Source organism: Magallana gigas, chromosome 1 (assembly GCF_963853765.1).
Source record: "Magallana gigas chromosome 1, xbMagGiga1.1, whole genome shotgun sequence".
Taxonomy (NCBI): Eukaryota; Metazoa; Mollusca; class Bivalvia; order Ostreida; family Ostreidae; genus Magallana; species Magallana gigas.
In genome coordinates this window covers 55,432,218-55,449,737 of record NC_088853.1, presented here as the reverse complement: position 1 = coordinate 55,449,737, position 17,520 = coordinate 55,432,218, and the positions used below count along the sequence as shown (strand labels likewise).

The 17,520-nt window shown below is 35.9% G+C and overlaps 1 protein-coding gene and 1 long non-coding RNA gene across 2 annotated transcripts; one reads left to right on the top strand and one right to left on the bottom strand.

The window, feature by feature from the left end:
* Positions 1 to 1,422: 1,422 nt before the first annotated feature.
* On the bottom strand, positions 1,423 to 11,290 carry LOC136276508 (uncharacterized). Its single transcript, XR_010715063.1, has 3 exons — positions 10,524 to 11,290; positions 10,095 to 10,273; positions 1,423 to 1,875 (listed from the first exon to the last, which is right to left on the bottom strand). It is a non-coding gene; the product is annotated as an uncharacterized lncRNA (long non-coding RNA).
* On the top strand, positions 6,538 to 8,272 carry LOC105340448 (uncharacterized). The gene is made up of 3 exons (XM_034479790.2): positions 6,538 to 7,749; positions 7,856 to 7,990; positions 8,095 to 8,272. Exons 1-3 carry the CDS (start codon positions 6,821 to 6,823, stop codon positions 8,264 to 8,266), a joined length of 1,236 nt encoding a protein of 411 aa, XP_034335681.2. The 5' UTR covers positions 6,538 to 6,820; the 3' UTR covers positions 8,267 to 8,272.
* Positions 11,291 to 17,520: the final 6,230 nt, after the last annotated feature.

Here is a 17,520-nt window from a genome sequence, read left to right as displayed (position 1 = left end):
CAAATATACACACAGTTAGTTGTAAATTACAATGACACCTAACAAGACGGACAACATAACACCTGTTGTGTATAGAACCCAAGATGAAAGACAATGCTGTGTATCTGATCAGCTTCCGTTCATCGCATGAGTGTTTTTTTCATGTGAAATCACGAGGCCATTACCAGCTATACGGAAATAAAGTTGAAAGTTATTTTATGAAATGCGGGTATATTTTTAGTACATGTACAATGCTTGAATATAATTCAACAAGAGTTTGTAGATGTATTTATCTATAATCTATAAATCTATAATATTAAAGTGATTTTTTGTTTATTTATTGCTACATAAATAGCTGAAGTCCAAATTATTCGAGTCACCGGTAAAATGGGGTTATTATTTACTACAACACATCAACATGTTTTTTTAAAAAAAAACATGATTTGAAATGTTTTCATTTCTCATTTTTAATTGGTTTAAAGTAAGGATGTAAATTAACTAATAAATCAGAAAGTGTTTTCAGATAACAGAAAATAAGACGTTTAGGCTTCCGACATTTTAATCGGATCGTCAGTTACAACATCGCGTGTGTTTAGAAAAAAAACCACGATGAATTAAATTGATTTGAATTTTGATTATATATCAATTGATTATATTTGGTGAATTAATTTCAATTTTTTTTAAGAACAAATGAATTAAAAGGTACCCATTTACGTCAAGTTTTCAGATCACAAAAAATTAACTTCACGTTGACAGCCCCGACAATTTTCTGGGTCCATGCAACTTAAGTCAACATTCTTTTTTTTTAAATATGAAAAAGATAAATATGTTTCAACCCTTGTTTAGCCATAATTTATTTATTTCTAAAAATACGCTATTTTTATCAACGTCTCAGGTAACGATATCCACGGAGTAACACAGTGGCCACGGAGTTACACGGGCGACCACGGTGCGACACGGTGCTTTTCCTTGAATTTTCCAATACACATACACGGTGTCACACCGTGTACACGGTGCAACACAGACCGTTTTCCACCGTGTTTTTTACACGGTGGGTGTCGGGATACTCGTGAGCTGTACTGTACCGTTCATGCGATTTCACAAAAAATGAAAAATCTTTCATAAAGATGTGTGTTAAATTTTTACCACAATACCAATTCATAACATGTGAAAGTTGACCTTTTCATCAATGAAAGCAGCTTTTCAAGTTATTAAACTTTCAAAATACTTTGACATGACAGTCTTGGACAAGAAATATTTCAAAAAACAATTATAATTTCAACACAAATTAATGACAGAAAGATTTTTCTATTTTCAAAGTTACACTCTAAATGAAACATTTATAAGAGAAAAAATGGAAGAATATAGATTTTCCATTTTCAAAGTTACACTCTAAATGAAACATTTATAAGAGAAAAAATGGAAGAATAACACACATATCTGTCTCACATTGATTAAAATGTTAATAAAATGCTATTGTGGTGTAAATACATGTACAACATATGCAAATAAATAAAATGAGACTTGCATTAAACAAAGAATGTATTTCAAATACTACAACAATATACAACACAGATACATGTATATATAGATACCATAACCACTGTTGAATAAATTGGTCCACGTTCAACTCTCAACATACATTAACACTTGTCAAATGTTACAAAATATCATTAAAACATGTTACCAATAATACCTTAACTTTAGTGCTGGCGGACGAGTTCATCGATCTCCTGTTTTGGTAAAGATCGACAATCATACACGTTATCTCAACAAAAGATCCCTCATGTATCCTCAGCGCTGATAAATCGCCACACAGCTTCAACTCTGCTGTTGCGTTGCCATCCGACAATGTTATGATCTTCCTCCTTGTCTCGTCTGTATAATGCCAGATACCTAAAACACACCAATAAATAAATAAAAATGCACATTAAACATTTTAGATTTGTAATTCAATATACCAAACAAAAGTGCTATGAAAAATTCCACCAATGTGACAAAGATGATAAAATGCATTTGCATAACCCGAAAACCAGTAGGGGAGTTTCATGAGGGCTGGTTAATTACACTTCATATACCCCTAGCTCAAATAATAGACCCACCCAGAGCATGTAATCTACATATTGCAGTGCAGTTGCACTAAAAACACACTGGGGGCCCTGCAAGATTTTGGCTTGATTTTTCAAAATTTGGGCCTCATCCGCACCCCTACAGTCTCTCCCAGTCCCGAGCGAGGGAGATTAATTACAAAGCATTTGGTAGATAATTGTATGCCCTGATGAAATTTCACCAATCGATCTGGGGTCAATCACCTTCGTTCAGAGATACAGACCTTCTCCTAAACCCTACTGCTTACCAGCAGAATTTCCTCAGCATCTCACAGCTTGTATTAGTTTCGCATTTGCATCTATGTCTATCCTAAGCATCATAGTGACACCTACATATTGCACATCATTTTTCTCAGCAAGCACTCCGATATACATGAAATGTATCTGATAATTACTTCATTCATTTTTATTCATAAAATATCTCATCAAAGAGCACCTATCACTAATTTTTAAAAAAATTGACCAGGTCTTTGATACGAAGCTATCCCCTGCCACCTTTAACTTTCAGGAAACCCCTTTAAAATGGCCCTTTACCCCTGTTTTAAGAAATTCAGTCCATTCCGAGTAAAGAAAAACCAAAACATCATTCCTACCGTTATTCGTATTTTTTTAATAAAAACTCTAAACAATCACCTATTTTTGTGTGTTTTGTGTTATGTTCTGTGCACAGGGGGTGGGGTTACATTATCAGCTCTCAGAGATACAAATAGCATAACATGTAAATTACATGTAGTGTATATGTTACCTAATATGTAGTGTTACATACTGCACATGTAATCTGAAGATGCTTTGGAGAGGAAGGAGACCAGAAAAGAGGAAAACGACAGGCTGAACAAAAAAAATGGAGCTAATTTATTACTTTTTCTTCATAAATTTTCATCTAATGACTCCAATGGAGCAAATAAAAGAATCCCTGTTAAGCAAACAACTCTCTGACATTGTTCTATCAACAAATTATGACCTAAATCTCCTCCCTGGTCCTTTTTGATCGAGAATACTACAGATGTGTGAAGAACAACTACAGGTCAAAGGGATGTAATTTAAACAATCACCTTCACGGTGGCGGACCACGTGATACGCGTATGATCAGTTCCACGAAAAAATGGCGATTTGGAGTTCCACCTGAGGGAAAATTTAAACGGTAAGAAACACTTTCCTTTACTTTTTTAATCATTTTACCTTCACCAAAGTGTAATAATTTCAGCAATAGATACTTTGTTATTCTCAAAATATCGTAGTTTTGCGCGTACTGCTAGAACATTCGTGCACAATCCCCGGCTCGATCAACATTTCACGGGATAGTATCCACGATCATAACCTGATTGACAATTTATTTCCAGTTCAATCGTATTCAAGGTGTTTAATACCGTGAAAAGTACAAATACTTTACCCTCTTTGTAGTGGGGATGCTCAATATATTTAGATTTTGAATGCATGATTTGAAAAACACGTACAAAGTTAGTTTGATGAATATGATCAGTAACCACGATACGAAATAGTAAAGATCAGTTCCACGGTCGATTTATAAAAAATTAAACTTTTTCTTTTTCAGCCCACGAAATGAGAAAAAAGTCAAACCTATCATTAAATAGACCTAAAAGACAGTGGCGGACATTCGCAAAAGAAAGAAAAATTTATCTCTCTTCTTTAAAATCACCGCTTGTTAGTCCAACAGTTACCTCATACGGCATTCAAAACTGTCAATCACCACGTACATGTAGAAATAGTATAAAACGTAAACTAACGAAATCTCCTTTTACTCCCAAATTTGCATTGTCCAGAGCAAGATATTTATCCTCACCTCTGGCAAAGCGAGGTAAAGGAGATGCAGCCCGTGTTTTGTTTGAAAACGCAGCGCAAGACAAAAGCACAGTAACTGAAGAAGACGAGTTCCGGCCTTTGGGTGGAATGATCGATATCATTGGAAACGAGGAAAAGCAGTCACTTACACAAGAGCTCATTAAACTAGCGCCTACAGTTATGGAAAATCTTTCCATAAGTGGAAACATGGACCATATAATGCTAAGTTTCTTTAGGCTTGTTGCAGAGCAAAAATTTCCTTTAGACAATATTTCACTTCATCTCTGGACTGAAGTTGTGAAATGGTTTTCGTGTAGCAAAACATGTAGCATGCGTTACTCTGAAGAGTCGAAGAAATTCTGGAAGCTTGGCTGAAGATTGTTTGGTGCCAAATTTATTCATTTTATGAGTGGATATAAAAATGAAGGAGCATTTCTACAGAACCTTTCAACCAGTCACACACCTGATTCCTCTGAAATAAATTTTGCTGTTCCAGACCTTAATATATTGAGAATTTTTGACCCCTATAAAGTTCAAGGGGAACGAAAACCTGGCATATTTGAAGACATAATAGCCGTCATGAAAAATAACCTCTTTCATAAATCTGCATGTTTAACTTTTGATGGAAAGAAAATAAAACAAGGTTTACTCGAAGAATCGGGTGATGTGGACTTACTTGGATTTGAAATGAACGAGACCCTGAGGGACAAAAAGGAAAGATTACTGAAGCGATTGAAAGAAATCGATAACGTTTTAGAAGAACTCAGACTACATGAAGGAAATTTGAAATATCTTAACGAGACAAGTACATTAAATTTGAAGAGAGTTTTGATTATGGAATTGTCTTCTACATCGAATGATATCTTTCAAATAAAGGAAATAAAACAGAAGAAAGAATACGCAAAGGCAAAGCTTATTGAGAGAGGAGGAGAGTCTGGTAGGAGAAAAGGAAAGTATGTATACGCAATAAGTGCTATAATTGCGTTTATTCACGACATTGATAATTACTTGGATATTGCCTCGGACATCACAGGTAGAATTGCTTTGACTGTGGCGTACATCAACAATAGCGACTTTGCTGAAGGAACGAAAGTTAATTTAACAGAGAATGACAAGTACAAGTGCGTTGACACGGCAAAAACAACAGAAAACACAAGATTTGTTAAACAACGATCAGATGAATGGTTTCAGATTAGAAAAACAGTGAAAGTTACGGGAAGCACTATTTATACTGCAGTAGGATGTGACGGGCTATGTAGACTCCAGGATCACTATGATAGTGTTATTTGTGGAGTAAAGCAGAAAGAACCGTCAGATTTTGTAAAACAGGCTATGAGACATGGAACTGAGAATGAGGAAAATGCAGTTGCAACTATTGTTGGTAAAGTGATGCCTGTATTTTTTCCAACGCTGACATTTTACGAAGAGGGTTGTGTTGTTATCAAAGAAAGTGAGAAGCCCATCATGGTGGTTTCACCAGATGGTAGTTTGAGACAGGGAACCTCCCTTAGTTCTACCAAAATAGCAGTGGAGATAAAATGCCCTGTCAACAAAGTACACTCTCAATTCCCACCACGATATCTGTTGCAATGTCTTTGTGAAATTCAGGCATTAGAAGTAGAAAACTTAGTTTTCGTAAGTTGGACACCTCAAGAAACAAATGTATTCACGGTGAGGCGAGATGAAAGCCTTTATGAGAAAGCGTTAATGATATCTAAGCAAATGTATTGTGAAAACAAAAAGAAACCAACAAAATTGAGCGATGACCAAAGACTATTAAAATTAGAGATCGCAAACAAAAGCAAAGAAATTCCCCTTGTTGCGAGATTTACGTCGACATTTGCCACTGACAGTGAAAGTAACAACTGCAAAGAAAATTTGATAGAACTGAGAACAGTTAGGAAACTATTGAAGGATATCAATAACCTCACTAAAAATCAATACGAACTCAAACGAGAGCGAGCAAGTGAAGCTATGGTCTTTTTGGTTGCGGGACTTGATAGAAGCTGGGAAAAGAACCAGATCAGAAGTGCACCGGTGTGCTGGTTTCCAAATAGGTATAGTTTAAGCACCGAAAACATGCGCTTGATTGTAGAAGAGGTACATAAAAAATGCCACAGTCACGGAATTCATATTCCATGTCAAGTCTTTCGACGGACAATGGCATGGGCTCGTAACAAGAACAAAGGACGGTTGCCCATTGACCATCTTGCAATTGCAAAAAGATGTGTGGAAAGAAGCAGAACAGAAAAAGAAAAATGAAATAATTGCCTACTTTAAGCAAATGAACAAAGATGTTAAATGCAACGTGCAATTTAGTGCTCAGAATGACATGGATATTGGCAGGAAGGTAATTGAACTTTCCAATGGCGATATAAGACTCCCAAGAAATCCAGCAAACAAGATGCAATACAACTTTAAAAGGAAAGAAAAGGAATCAATGAAGTCAAAACTTTCAACTCTTGCTGATGTAATTCCCGACGCAGTTAAGGAAGTGCACAACATTGGTGACAGTGTCTTAGCTATGACATCGATAAGTGAGGGTTTTTGCGAGTAATATACCTGCAGAAGAGTGGGCATCAGAACTAGAAAGATGTCATTATTATTCACTTGAAAACACTGATCATACCCTTTTGAACGAAAATGAAGAAGAAACTCGGAGCGAATTATGTCCTCAGTCAGAACCACAAAAAACAGTAACGGAAAACCTTCATTTGGATATTCAAAATATGGAATGTATGCTAAACATTTTCAAAACAACCAAAGACTGCAATAAAACAGAAAAGTGGAACAGCGTCACCCCAGCTGAACTTCTTGAATACTTTTCATCGACTGAGAAGCTAATTTGTTTTCTTGATGTTGAGCTGCGCGCTGTAATACGATATCTAAAGAAATCAAAATCATGTTAATTAAAGGAATCAGTTGCAAAATCAATGAAAATACAAGACATTGCCTTTCTTCTTGGTTTAGAGACATCCCAAAGTTCACCCAACGTCTCGAAAAATTCCAAGGGCAACATGCGTGCGAAGAAAGTCAATACTCTTTCTGAGCTCTCTGCTTCTACTGTTTCAAAAATACCGAAATTCTTCCTAAACATTATTTATGCAGAGATGGTATGGCCTGAAAAAATGAAAAGCTGGGCATCTGATGTAAAGAATGTCACAGTTGAAGGTAATAAATACGATTGGTTCTATAAACCGGAGTTCAGCCCTTCCAGAAATCAGTATGAGGTGCGATGTATTGACTCTACACATCTGCTGACTAGAACGAGGACCAAGAGTTGTAAAGGAGGACTAGAGAACTTAAACAACAATGGTTGGATGAAAGTTGCTCGTTCAGGGAAGACTCTCTTGACCCCAGTAATGATTCAAGAAATTGTGGACCCAATGTCAGCGTCAATGGCTATAACTCATTTTTCAGAACAAGTAGAATCAGTTATGAGATTAAACGGAGATATCGCCAGCGCTGATCTTTGCCGTGACGTACGCATGTGGTGGCAGGCAGAGGATGAACCAGGAATCAGCTCAGCGAAAAGGCACAATATGAGAATGAACTTGAGAACGCGGCTCTTAAACCATGTAAAATTCAACGAATTTCCTCCACCCACTATGTACATTTGGGGGTGGCCATGTCAGTTGTGGGAAGCAATTATTTCCAGTATAGATGCAAAAGCATGGCTGTATTATTTTTGTCATGGAGGTACTTACAATGTTAGAGCATTTAGCAGTATGATAGGGGAGACATTTTTCTCTGAACTGACCATGAATGATAGGAGAGGACAGGGAACAGTTTCTTGTCAAGAGTTTGGTCAATTCATCGGAAATACAATAGAACAAGTTCAGATTCGATTAGATCCAGAAAGGTGAGCTTGAAAAATCGATTATCTTTTATAGTAACAATTTATTTCTCGGTCACACATAACGCTCTTGTTTTTATCTTTTTGATCATCTATATAACATACCTTTCAGGACATTCTCTTATCGTACTAAGAGGGCTACAGTCTACAATTTGGTTGACGATACTGACTCTGTAGATCAGATGGAAAGCATTCAAGACCACAGCAGAAATAGTTTGGATGAAATACCAACAAATATCACATTCAGGTAGGTCTCTCAATTATCACATATTCTTAAAATCAAACTTTCATTGCAATAATCAATTTGATATTGAGACCATTTTCTTCAAGATAGTTTCACTTTAATTTCAGAGATCATCATTTTGATACACAACTGCGGAAACGCGTTTGTGGAAAACGTAAAGAGGGAACGGTCCTGACAGAGCGAAATTCGTTACAGAAGGGATCTCTGGGTGTTCGCTGGGAAAAAGCACGTTGTGATCAATCAAAAATCTTACCAACTGTTAAAATGGGATTATTGTAATTTCATGTTGCATGTATAAAATTGCACAAGTTCATGTAAAATATGAGTCTATAATAAATTACTACAAACTTTATTATAGCATATCATTGAAAATTTCTAACAGATCTGGTCAAATCTGTATGTAAATAAACAAAATTAATAATATTAACTTATCAAATAGTAATAACGAAAGTTTACATCTCCATTTACTTTAATGAAGAGTTTACATTCCAGACCATGAATGGACAAAATGTCAGATTCAGATTGATTTGCACGTTCGTTTATGGCGATATAGGTTTTTTTGATGCCTAAACGATCTACCACAAGGACATCTATGAATTTTTTCGCCAGTATGGGTTGTCATATGATCTTTATGCTCCTGTTTTTTTCTTGACGACAGCCCACAAATTTCACACTTAAACTGGGGGTCTCCATGGCTTTTCATGTGTCGGTTCAAATCTGCTTTTATAGCAAACTTTTTTCCACAGTGATCACATGCAAATGTTTTTTCTTCATCATGCACTGCACATCTGTAAAGTTTAAAAGAAAACACATATTACTATAGAAAATGATAGATACATGTTTACACGTTTAATATTCATCCATATATTATTATGAAATGCCTCAAATGACATTTACTAAGATAGCAACGCCAGCGCTGTGCCCTCACCTAATCTCTCTCGCTAAAACTAAATTAATATTCTCTCTCTCTCTCTCTCTGAATCTCTCTCTCTCTCTAATAAGTAAGAGAATAAACTGATGCCTCTCTGACAAAACGCGTTTTTTACTTCATAATAGAAATTAGATTTACATAGTTGTACACATGAAGATTTCAATGTTCGAGTCAAATATCGGCACAATATATTCTTACCTATGTCGTTTAAGATTAGCTTTGCTGTAAAACCTCTTGGAGCAAGACATATATGGTGCCTTCCCTACGTGTCCCTTTTCATGGTCATATACAGCAGATCTACTCTTAAATTCCACAAAACTTGCAGAGTTTATTATCCATTTAACCTTCAAAATATATAAAATAATGTAAAACTTACTCTGTCGTGCTTACACGCACAATTCTTACATATATATTTTAAATCGACCGTGGAACTGATCTTTACTATTTCGTATCGTGGTTACTGATCATATTTATCAAACTAACTTTGTACGTGTTTTTCATATCATGCATTCAAAATCTAAATATATTGAGCATCCCCACTACAAAGAGGGTAAAGTATTTGTACTTTTCACGTTATTAAACACCTTGAATACGATTGAACTGGAAATAAATTGTCAATCAGGTTATGATCGTGGATACTATCCCGTGAAATGTTGATCGAGCCGGGGATTGTGCACGAATGTTCTAGCAGTACGCGCAAAACTATGATATTCTGAGAATAACAAAGTATCCATTGCTGAAATTATTACACTTTGGTGAAGGTAAAATGATTAAAAACGTAAAGGAAAGTGTTTCTTACCGTTTAAATTTTCCTTCAGGTGGAACTCCAAATCGCCATTTTTTCGTGGAACTGATCATACGCGTATCACGTGGTCCGCCACCGTGACCTTGACAAGACTAGTCTCTGAAACTGAAATAGCTTATCTCCTTAATGCCCAAATTAAGGGAAATGTGTTTTGAAAAGGACAAGCAATGAACATCCTATCTGAATCAAGCTCAGTTCTTATCTTAGAATAACTAATATTAATGTCCACACATCCAACCCCAGCCTCACAAGCATCCCCCTAACAGAATCGACATTTTAAATGACCATTTCACACCTCTAACAATGAAGACTAACAGTTAAAAGAAAAATCAGTCCAGGAAAAAGAAAGTCCAATTTAAGGCGGGACATACCTATTTACCTCCTCGGGTCTCAGCCTCTGGAAACGAAGTCCAAGCAAGTACTGCATCAGGCGGCAAAGAAGTACACCAGCCACAGTGGCTTCGTCCAAGCTTTGAAGAGTACTGGGATGCGGTGCATATGTCAGCGGGTGACGACTCCCTCCGACCCACCAAACTCAGGCCAGCAAAGTCTGCAAATTTTAGGTTAGAAGAAGACATAAGTTGTGAAGAGAACATTATTGTGAACATACAGTCACTAGGGTCACTGTTACAAAACTATAGTGATCATCATTGTGAAAATCCAGCAATGAATTTTTACATCACAAAGAGACAGGGCCTATGCATTACTGGCAGAGCAGAGTGCTCCTACTGCCATTTCAAGTCCACAGAAGTGAAGCTTCATACCACATTTAAGAAAAAGAGAGGGCCTGAAACCGGTACCTTGAATGACGGACTCGCTCTGGCCCTGACGAAATCCAAACTTGAAGTTGCGGACGCGAAACTGGTGATGAGCTGCCTAAACATCAACCCACCTGACGGCCGTGGTCTGCAGCGCAAGTTGAACCAGATGTGTGACCGGGTGGAGGCGATCAACAAAGCATCCATGGTGGAAAATCAGCAGTACGTACGGCGGGTAAACACACTCAGGGGTGAAGGGGACGCCGTGGACCTGGAGACGGACACCTCATACAACAACCGGCCCCAGGCTGGATTTGAAGCAGCGACGCAGAGCTTTAGTCCCATGGTGGAGGCAAGCACACCTAGGAAACTGGTTGTGTCCCTGCAGACTGCAAACAAGTTATGCTGCAAGAGGAAATGTGAAAATCACACCAACTGTAAAAATAATTACTACACCGAGGACTCCATTTCCTCGAGCGAAGCAAAACTGCTGCGGAAGAATCTGGACTTAATTCAAACAAGAATATCTTGACCCCCCGCTCAGTTACCAGTGATGCCTCGGCCCAAGTGAAAAAAAACATCAGAGACTATTCGGAGGACCACAACCTGAACATAAAGCACTACCACTGCTTCATCCACAAGCTGAGGACCCTCCAGAAGAATCTCCGAAGCATTCGACTCAAAACCAGACTGGCTGCGGGACAAGACCGAGAAGCCTTTATCCAGCGACTAGCCACCTGCATCCGTGCCAGGATCAGGTATAAGCTGGTGAAGATTCGCAGACTGTGCAGGGTGGATGCTACATTCCTACGTCATACACAGAATGCTGTTTTACCCTGCTTTTCGGGCATACAAGACAAGTGTAGGAGAAGTTCATTTACCTGTTGTGCCCATCTTCCTGGCTACACTACTTTCCGTATGGAAAACACCTGGACCTGGACTTTGCCGACATGGATGCCATTCAGTCCGTCATCTGCAAGCATTTCCGCGATGATGGTCTCCGGAAAGTTTGCAAGTTGGCAACCACTAACAGGTGCGAGAATCTACACCAGCGTGTCTTCACGTACGCGCCCAAGAACACGACGTGGGCCAGGAACTTCACAGCCATGTGCCACTCTGCAGTCCACTCCTCCTCGCATGGCACCGGCAAGTCCATGGTGATCCTAGCGGGAAAATGGGGCCTGAAATGGAAATAGACAAAAGAACCATTTTACAGGAATATGCTGCAGAAAGACCAACTTGCAAGCTACCACCGTCAACGAAAACAGTCCTCCATCTACAGAACATCTTAAGCAATTTTAGAGATAATGAATCGGACACATTAGTTTGTTGCTGTTTTTTTTTATGATGTACCAGTATTTATTGAAAGAACTGTGTTTACTTGTGTAATTTATAAATTAGGGATGACACAAGTGCTGAAATGCGACAAATACATGTAGGAGGTGATCAATTAACATGTGAAAGAATTCGAGGAGCTTATATGGCACGATTAGATGGCGATACACCAGAAGAGAGCCTGGAAGGCTTGTTTTGCATGATGGAAGATTTTCATGAAGGTAATTTTTAGGCCATTTCAGAATATACCGTCTGTTGCATTTTTGTAGAGGTTGATAAAAATTAGGCTATCTAAGAATTGTTCAATATAATTTATTCTTTATATATACTCGGTATAATATACAGTGTTTTTGCACCCCAGATATGAGCAGTGGCATGCGCTTTTTTCACACACCCTGAATCATCACCCTTTTATTACACCTTTCGTACCACCTTTGTACTTTTCATTCGGATTACCTCGGACCTTAACAATCTTCGGCCCACAATCTGATACATGTATTGGAGTCTTGGGTTGATATGGGATGTGATATAGATTTTGTGATTTGTCATGTTTTATTCTCTATATATTGATTTTTTCATAAAACATAAAACTTTCATAATTTTTTTTGGAAAAAATGTATTTTAAAAAAAAAAATGTCGGTGACAAAATGTTCTTTTTTTAATACTGTTTTAAGTTACTAATCATGTTGAAGATTGCATTGTATTTAAATGGTCTGGAAATTATTTAAGAGTGGAACAAAATTGATAATTTGGTTTTTAAAATTGTCTATGGGCGTCATCACTGCAAGTCTTATCCTCGATGCTGTTTTTGTACTGGGATACTTGGACATATTTTTTTCAATAAATTTATTGATTTTTTCAATGGAAAATCATTTTTAATGAATCAATACAAAAAAAGTTAATGTTGATGCTCCATAAACTATGGAAAAATGCATTGATACGTTTTGTTAAAAAATTTGAAGGTTGTTTACAATTGTTCAATATGATAATTGATATTAAATACAAATGCCTGGCACTGACTTGCATATCTTAAATAAAAATTTCTGTATATTTTTTAGCATTGTGTCCAAACTAATATAAAATAAGAAAAAATATATTTAAGCGAGTATTATTATAAGTCTCCAATTAAATTACATCACTTGTTGGGTTCAGATCACATATCTGCTTGTTTGGTCTTGCTAAATATATCGAATGTGCTTTATTAATCCGTAATTACTGTTTGCGAAATTACATGTTACTCATTCAGTGTATATTTAAGAAATATATTCTCTTGTGTGGTGACCTCTGTTATGCATTTATACTACGAAACTACTTTTGTGTAATGAATGTTGACTCAGGGTATTCAGGTATTTTATCTTTTTTCATACAAGCGCAGAAGAAAGCATTCAGCATCGCGTGCTGAAGCTTGAAGAGAGCTTGGAAGCTCTGAGACAGGACCTGCAAGGGAGGAGAATCCTCCGGAAATTAAATGTATGCAATTTTTGCAAAAATTGAAATGTGAAACAAATTCAACATGTCTTTTTCAATTCTATTAACTGTTGAAACAGTCTGTCGCAATGTACTCAATATTTACAAAATAACCACTGACACATTAATACAAAGATTACAAATAATTCAAATATTTATATTTCGTTTATTAAATACATAAATAATTTCAGAAAAGTCAACCTGCTAAAAAGTTTATCATTACAAAAGGAGGTTGGAGAAATCAATAAGTGTGTTGGGTGGGCGCCTCTGCCTTGTAAAACGGCGGAGTAGTCTTGGTTGAGGAGCTGGCATAACTGGTGGGGGGTCGAACTTGAATAGGTACATCGTGGACTCTTCTCCTCACACATAGCGTCAGAATTATTCCTAAAAAAAAAGTTCCTTATTTTTAAAGTCCCTCATGAACACTGTGTCGAACTCGGTGAGCGACTAGGACTCGATCTCGATGTCCACCCGTCTCCTCAGACAATTTCTCTTGATCGCACAAACAATCATCACCGAAAAAATCAAGACCACCACATCCGTCCCTGCCACTCTGCCAGGATAACATATATCCAAGGTTTGTCTAAATAAACAAAGGGTGGCTTTAGAACCAACTTCAATAGTAATTTATGTAATCCATTATTTTATTTATTTAAATTTATTCATTTTTAATTCAAAACTTACTTAATGCAATGACTGTTATTTCCATGGTCCTGAGGGTGGTCATCGTAATACTGTTTGTGACCCCACTGCTGTGCTGGCCGTTCTAAAAAAAGAAAGATAAAGTTCAATTTTATTTACTTTTAAATTTTGTTTAATAAAATCAATCAAATTAAAATTCTTGACGATATATTTTCCTGACAAGTTTTTTTTTTAAATTTAAAATTATTGTTATGTTTTCATGACATAGATACAAAAAAAAATAAATAAAAAATATTATTACCTGGCATGTGAGGGACCCTATTCGCACCGTCGTCCAGGCGTTTACCGTGATTCAATTTTATCGATTATTATTTATTTTAGAATCACCGATAATGTATTTTTTGCATGGCAAGCGGTTTCTTATATGTTTTTAATTAACGCACATTTTTTATAATATGAATACTCGGACTCTCGAAAAGAATTTCGAGAAAATCCCATATGAATCATGTGTATAAAAAATATTTAGAGCTACTAAGAATTCCATCAACGTACGTATCAGTAATCGAAATATTTCTGAAAAATTGTAGGGATCCAAGCAATATTAAACTCTAGTTCAACCAGACGCTCGGCTGTCTCCGTTAATCTCCGACAGAGAAATTCTCTGCTTGTCGAATATTTACGTCTGGTTGAACGATACTATTGTAAACTCTAGCGTAGGAATACATACATTTTATACCATTTAATATCTGACTATTTTCAAGGTATCAATAAATAGGTTTCCTTGAAAAACAATGCTTAAGAATTCATTACAGCGAATTTATCGATTATTTCCGAGAACTAAGTCTTGTCAGCGGTGATGATCTGTGCTTAGGTCCAAACACTGTTTAACTTTCGGTTTGCCAGAGTAACTGCATAGGAGAGTTGATTAAAATCAACTCCCATAAATGGAACTTCTCACTGACCAGTAGAAGTATCTATATGGGTAAAGAGACACACAGGTTTGAAAGTATGTATTAAAACCAAGTAGATCATTTCGCAGTTGACATAAACGTTAAATTAAAATAATTCTTACGGAAAAACAATTTATTTTATTTATTAAAGATACAAACGTTGCGGTTTCGTTAAATCAACCCCCTCGCCCCTTTCTAAAAGTCGAGTCACCCAGGACCCAGCGCCTCCTTTGATCTTTCCCGAAAACTGTCCCCGTCTGGCGGGGCAGCTGCACGTGTATAGGGGTGTTGTGTCATGTGTGTATATGTTTGATGGAGTGGCTTAAATATACGAGATATATTTGGGGAAGTCTGAACCTGAGCAATATTTATATTAAATACAGTACATTAAGGAATTTAAAAATCAAAGTACTGAAAGTACTGATAGGCGGAAGCATCATTGCATATTGTCAATGTTATTATGACTACTTTCTTCAGAATTAGTTTGATAAGGGGTATTTATTAATGAATGAGAAAAATTCCTCTCTTATTGGTTGCCTTAAGATACAATAGAACAGATATATATTGGTTCAATAATTTTATTTTATTGTGGATAGAATTATGATACAGGGACTTGGACACAATTAGAGATCAAAAATTTTATTTTTATATTTTATGTTTAAAATGGTTTATTGGTGCATTTTAAATGATTGACCAAAATATTAAATGTTAGAGTCAAGTTACAAGCTCAAGTCTTATAGCTGTTTACAAAAAATGTAATGTAGAGAATTACCATTTCTTAGATAAAATGACATTTAAAAAACAATTTAAACCAATTCAATATATTCTTAAATACTATTTTAAACAAAACAAAGTTACATTTGATTGAAATTTACACCAATACAACGAATATGTAAAAAAATGACAATATTTGAGCTTTGTTTACAAAACAAAGAATTATAAACTCTGTATCTTGCTTATAATTTGAGTTTTGAGTTTCAAATTTTGACATAGCATTATAAACAGTTACTTCTATATTTATCAGTATAAATATTTAAATGGGAAAATAAAATTTGAAAATTTTAAGTCAAATCATGTCCAAGTCCCTTTAAAAATTTGAGATTTTATGAAGGCATTACAGTTTAAAATGAAAAATGTGAAGGAATAGTAAACAAATCATAAAGAACATAATATATGTACTAATATGGTACAGATGGTCAATGTGGAAATATTCAGTAACTTCCAGGATAAGTGTGTATAATACCTTAAAGATAAAACAGGAAAAGCAAATTGAACATCAAGATATTTATTAGGGTCTTCCGTTTCCGACGGAAGACCCTCTTGTTATTCTATTGTTTCTTTTCCTTATTATTATTTTATTTTTTATTTTTTTTCTGACTTTTTTCGAACTCTATTTCTCGTGAACTACTTGACCGATTTGCATGAAATTTACAGGACGTATTGAGCATCAAACGAACTTGATATTATAAAATTTCTGGCCGATGACGTCACTTCCGGTTTGAGATTTTGAGGATTTAGTGATTTTTTGAGGACCATTTTGTCCACGTAACTTCTCAAAAACTAATTGCGATAGAAATATGAAACTTTCAGGGATAGTAGATGAATGTTTGTAGATGATCCTATTTATTTTATATTTTGAAAAATGCGCAAGGCGGCGAAGCTCGCCCGAGCTCGAAAATTGGCACCAATTTTTTTCACGAAATTTTCGCACATTTTCGGCCCTAGCTTTTAATGTGTAAATATTTTGTTAAGACATGTAATGCAAAAGTTGTTCAGATTAACTAGATCTTTTGTTTGATTTCAGAAAAAGGGGCTGGCCCCTCAAATTAGGGGCCAAAAGAGCTCTAAAGTATTTTTGCAATAACTCTTTATTGAAAAATAATTTGTTATCAATTATAGAACCAAAAATGTTCATTGTACATCTGTTTATCTATACGGTACCATGTCTAAGTCATATGTTACGTAATTAGGGGCTTTAAGGGGCCAAAAGTCCGAAATTTTGATCTTAAATATCTAGAAAAGGAGAAATATTTTGATAAGCATTATAGAACAAAAAATGCTTAAAATAATGTTCTTAACAATATGCTCCCTAAAAAATTTTTGTTGGTGGTCCTAGTGAGGATTTTAAGGGTCGGCCCCTAAAATACATTTGTTCAGATATCTTTAGAACGGTCAACAATTTCTAAACACTTGTTGAACAAAATGCGTTTATATTTACAAGACCTTTTATTTGATATCAAGAAAAAGGGGCTGGCCCCTCAAATAAGGGGCCAAGAGGGCTAGAAATTCTTTTTATAATAACTCTTTACTGAAAAATAATTTGTTATCAATTATAGAACCAAAAATGTTCATTGTACATCTGTTTATCTATACGGTACCATACATATGTCATATGATACGTAATTAGGGCTTTCAAGGGGCCATATGTCCAAAACTTTGATCATTAATATCTAGAAAAGGAAAAATATTTTGATAAGCATTATAGAACAAAAAATGCTTAAAATAATGTTCTTAACGATATGGTATCTAAAACATTTATGTTGGTGGCCCTGGTAAGGAGTTTAAGGGTCGGCCCCTACAACACAATTGTTCGGATATCTCTAGAACAGTCAACAATTCGTGAATACATGTAGAACAAAATATGT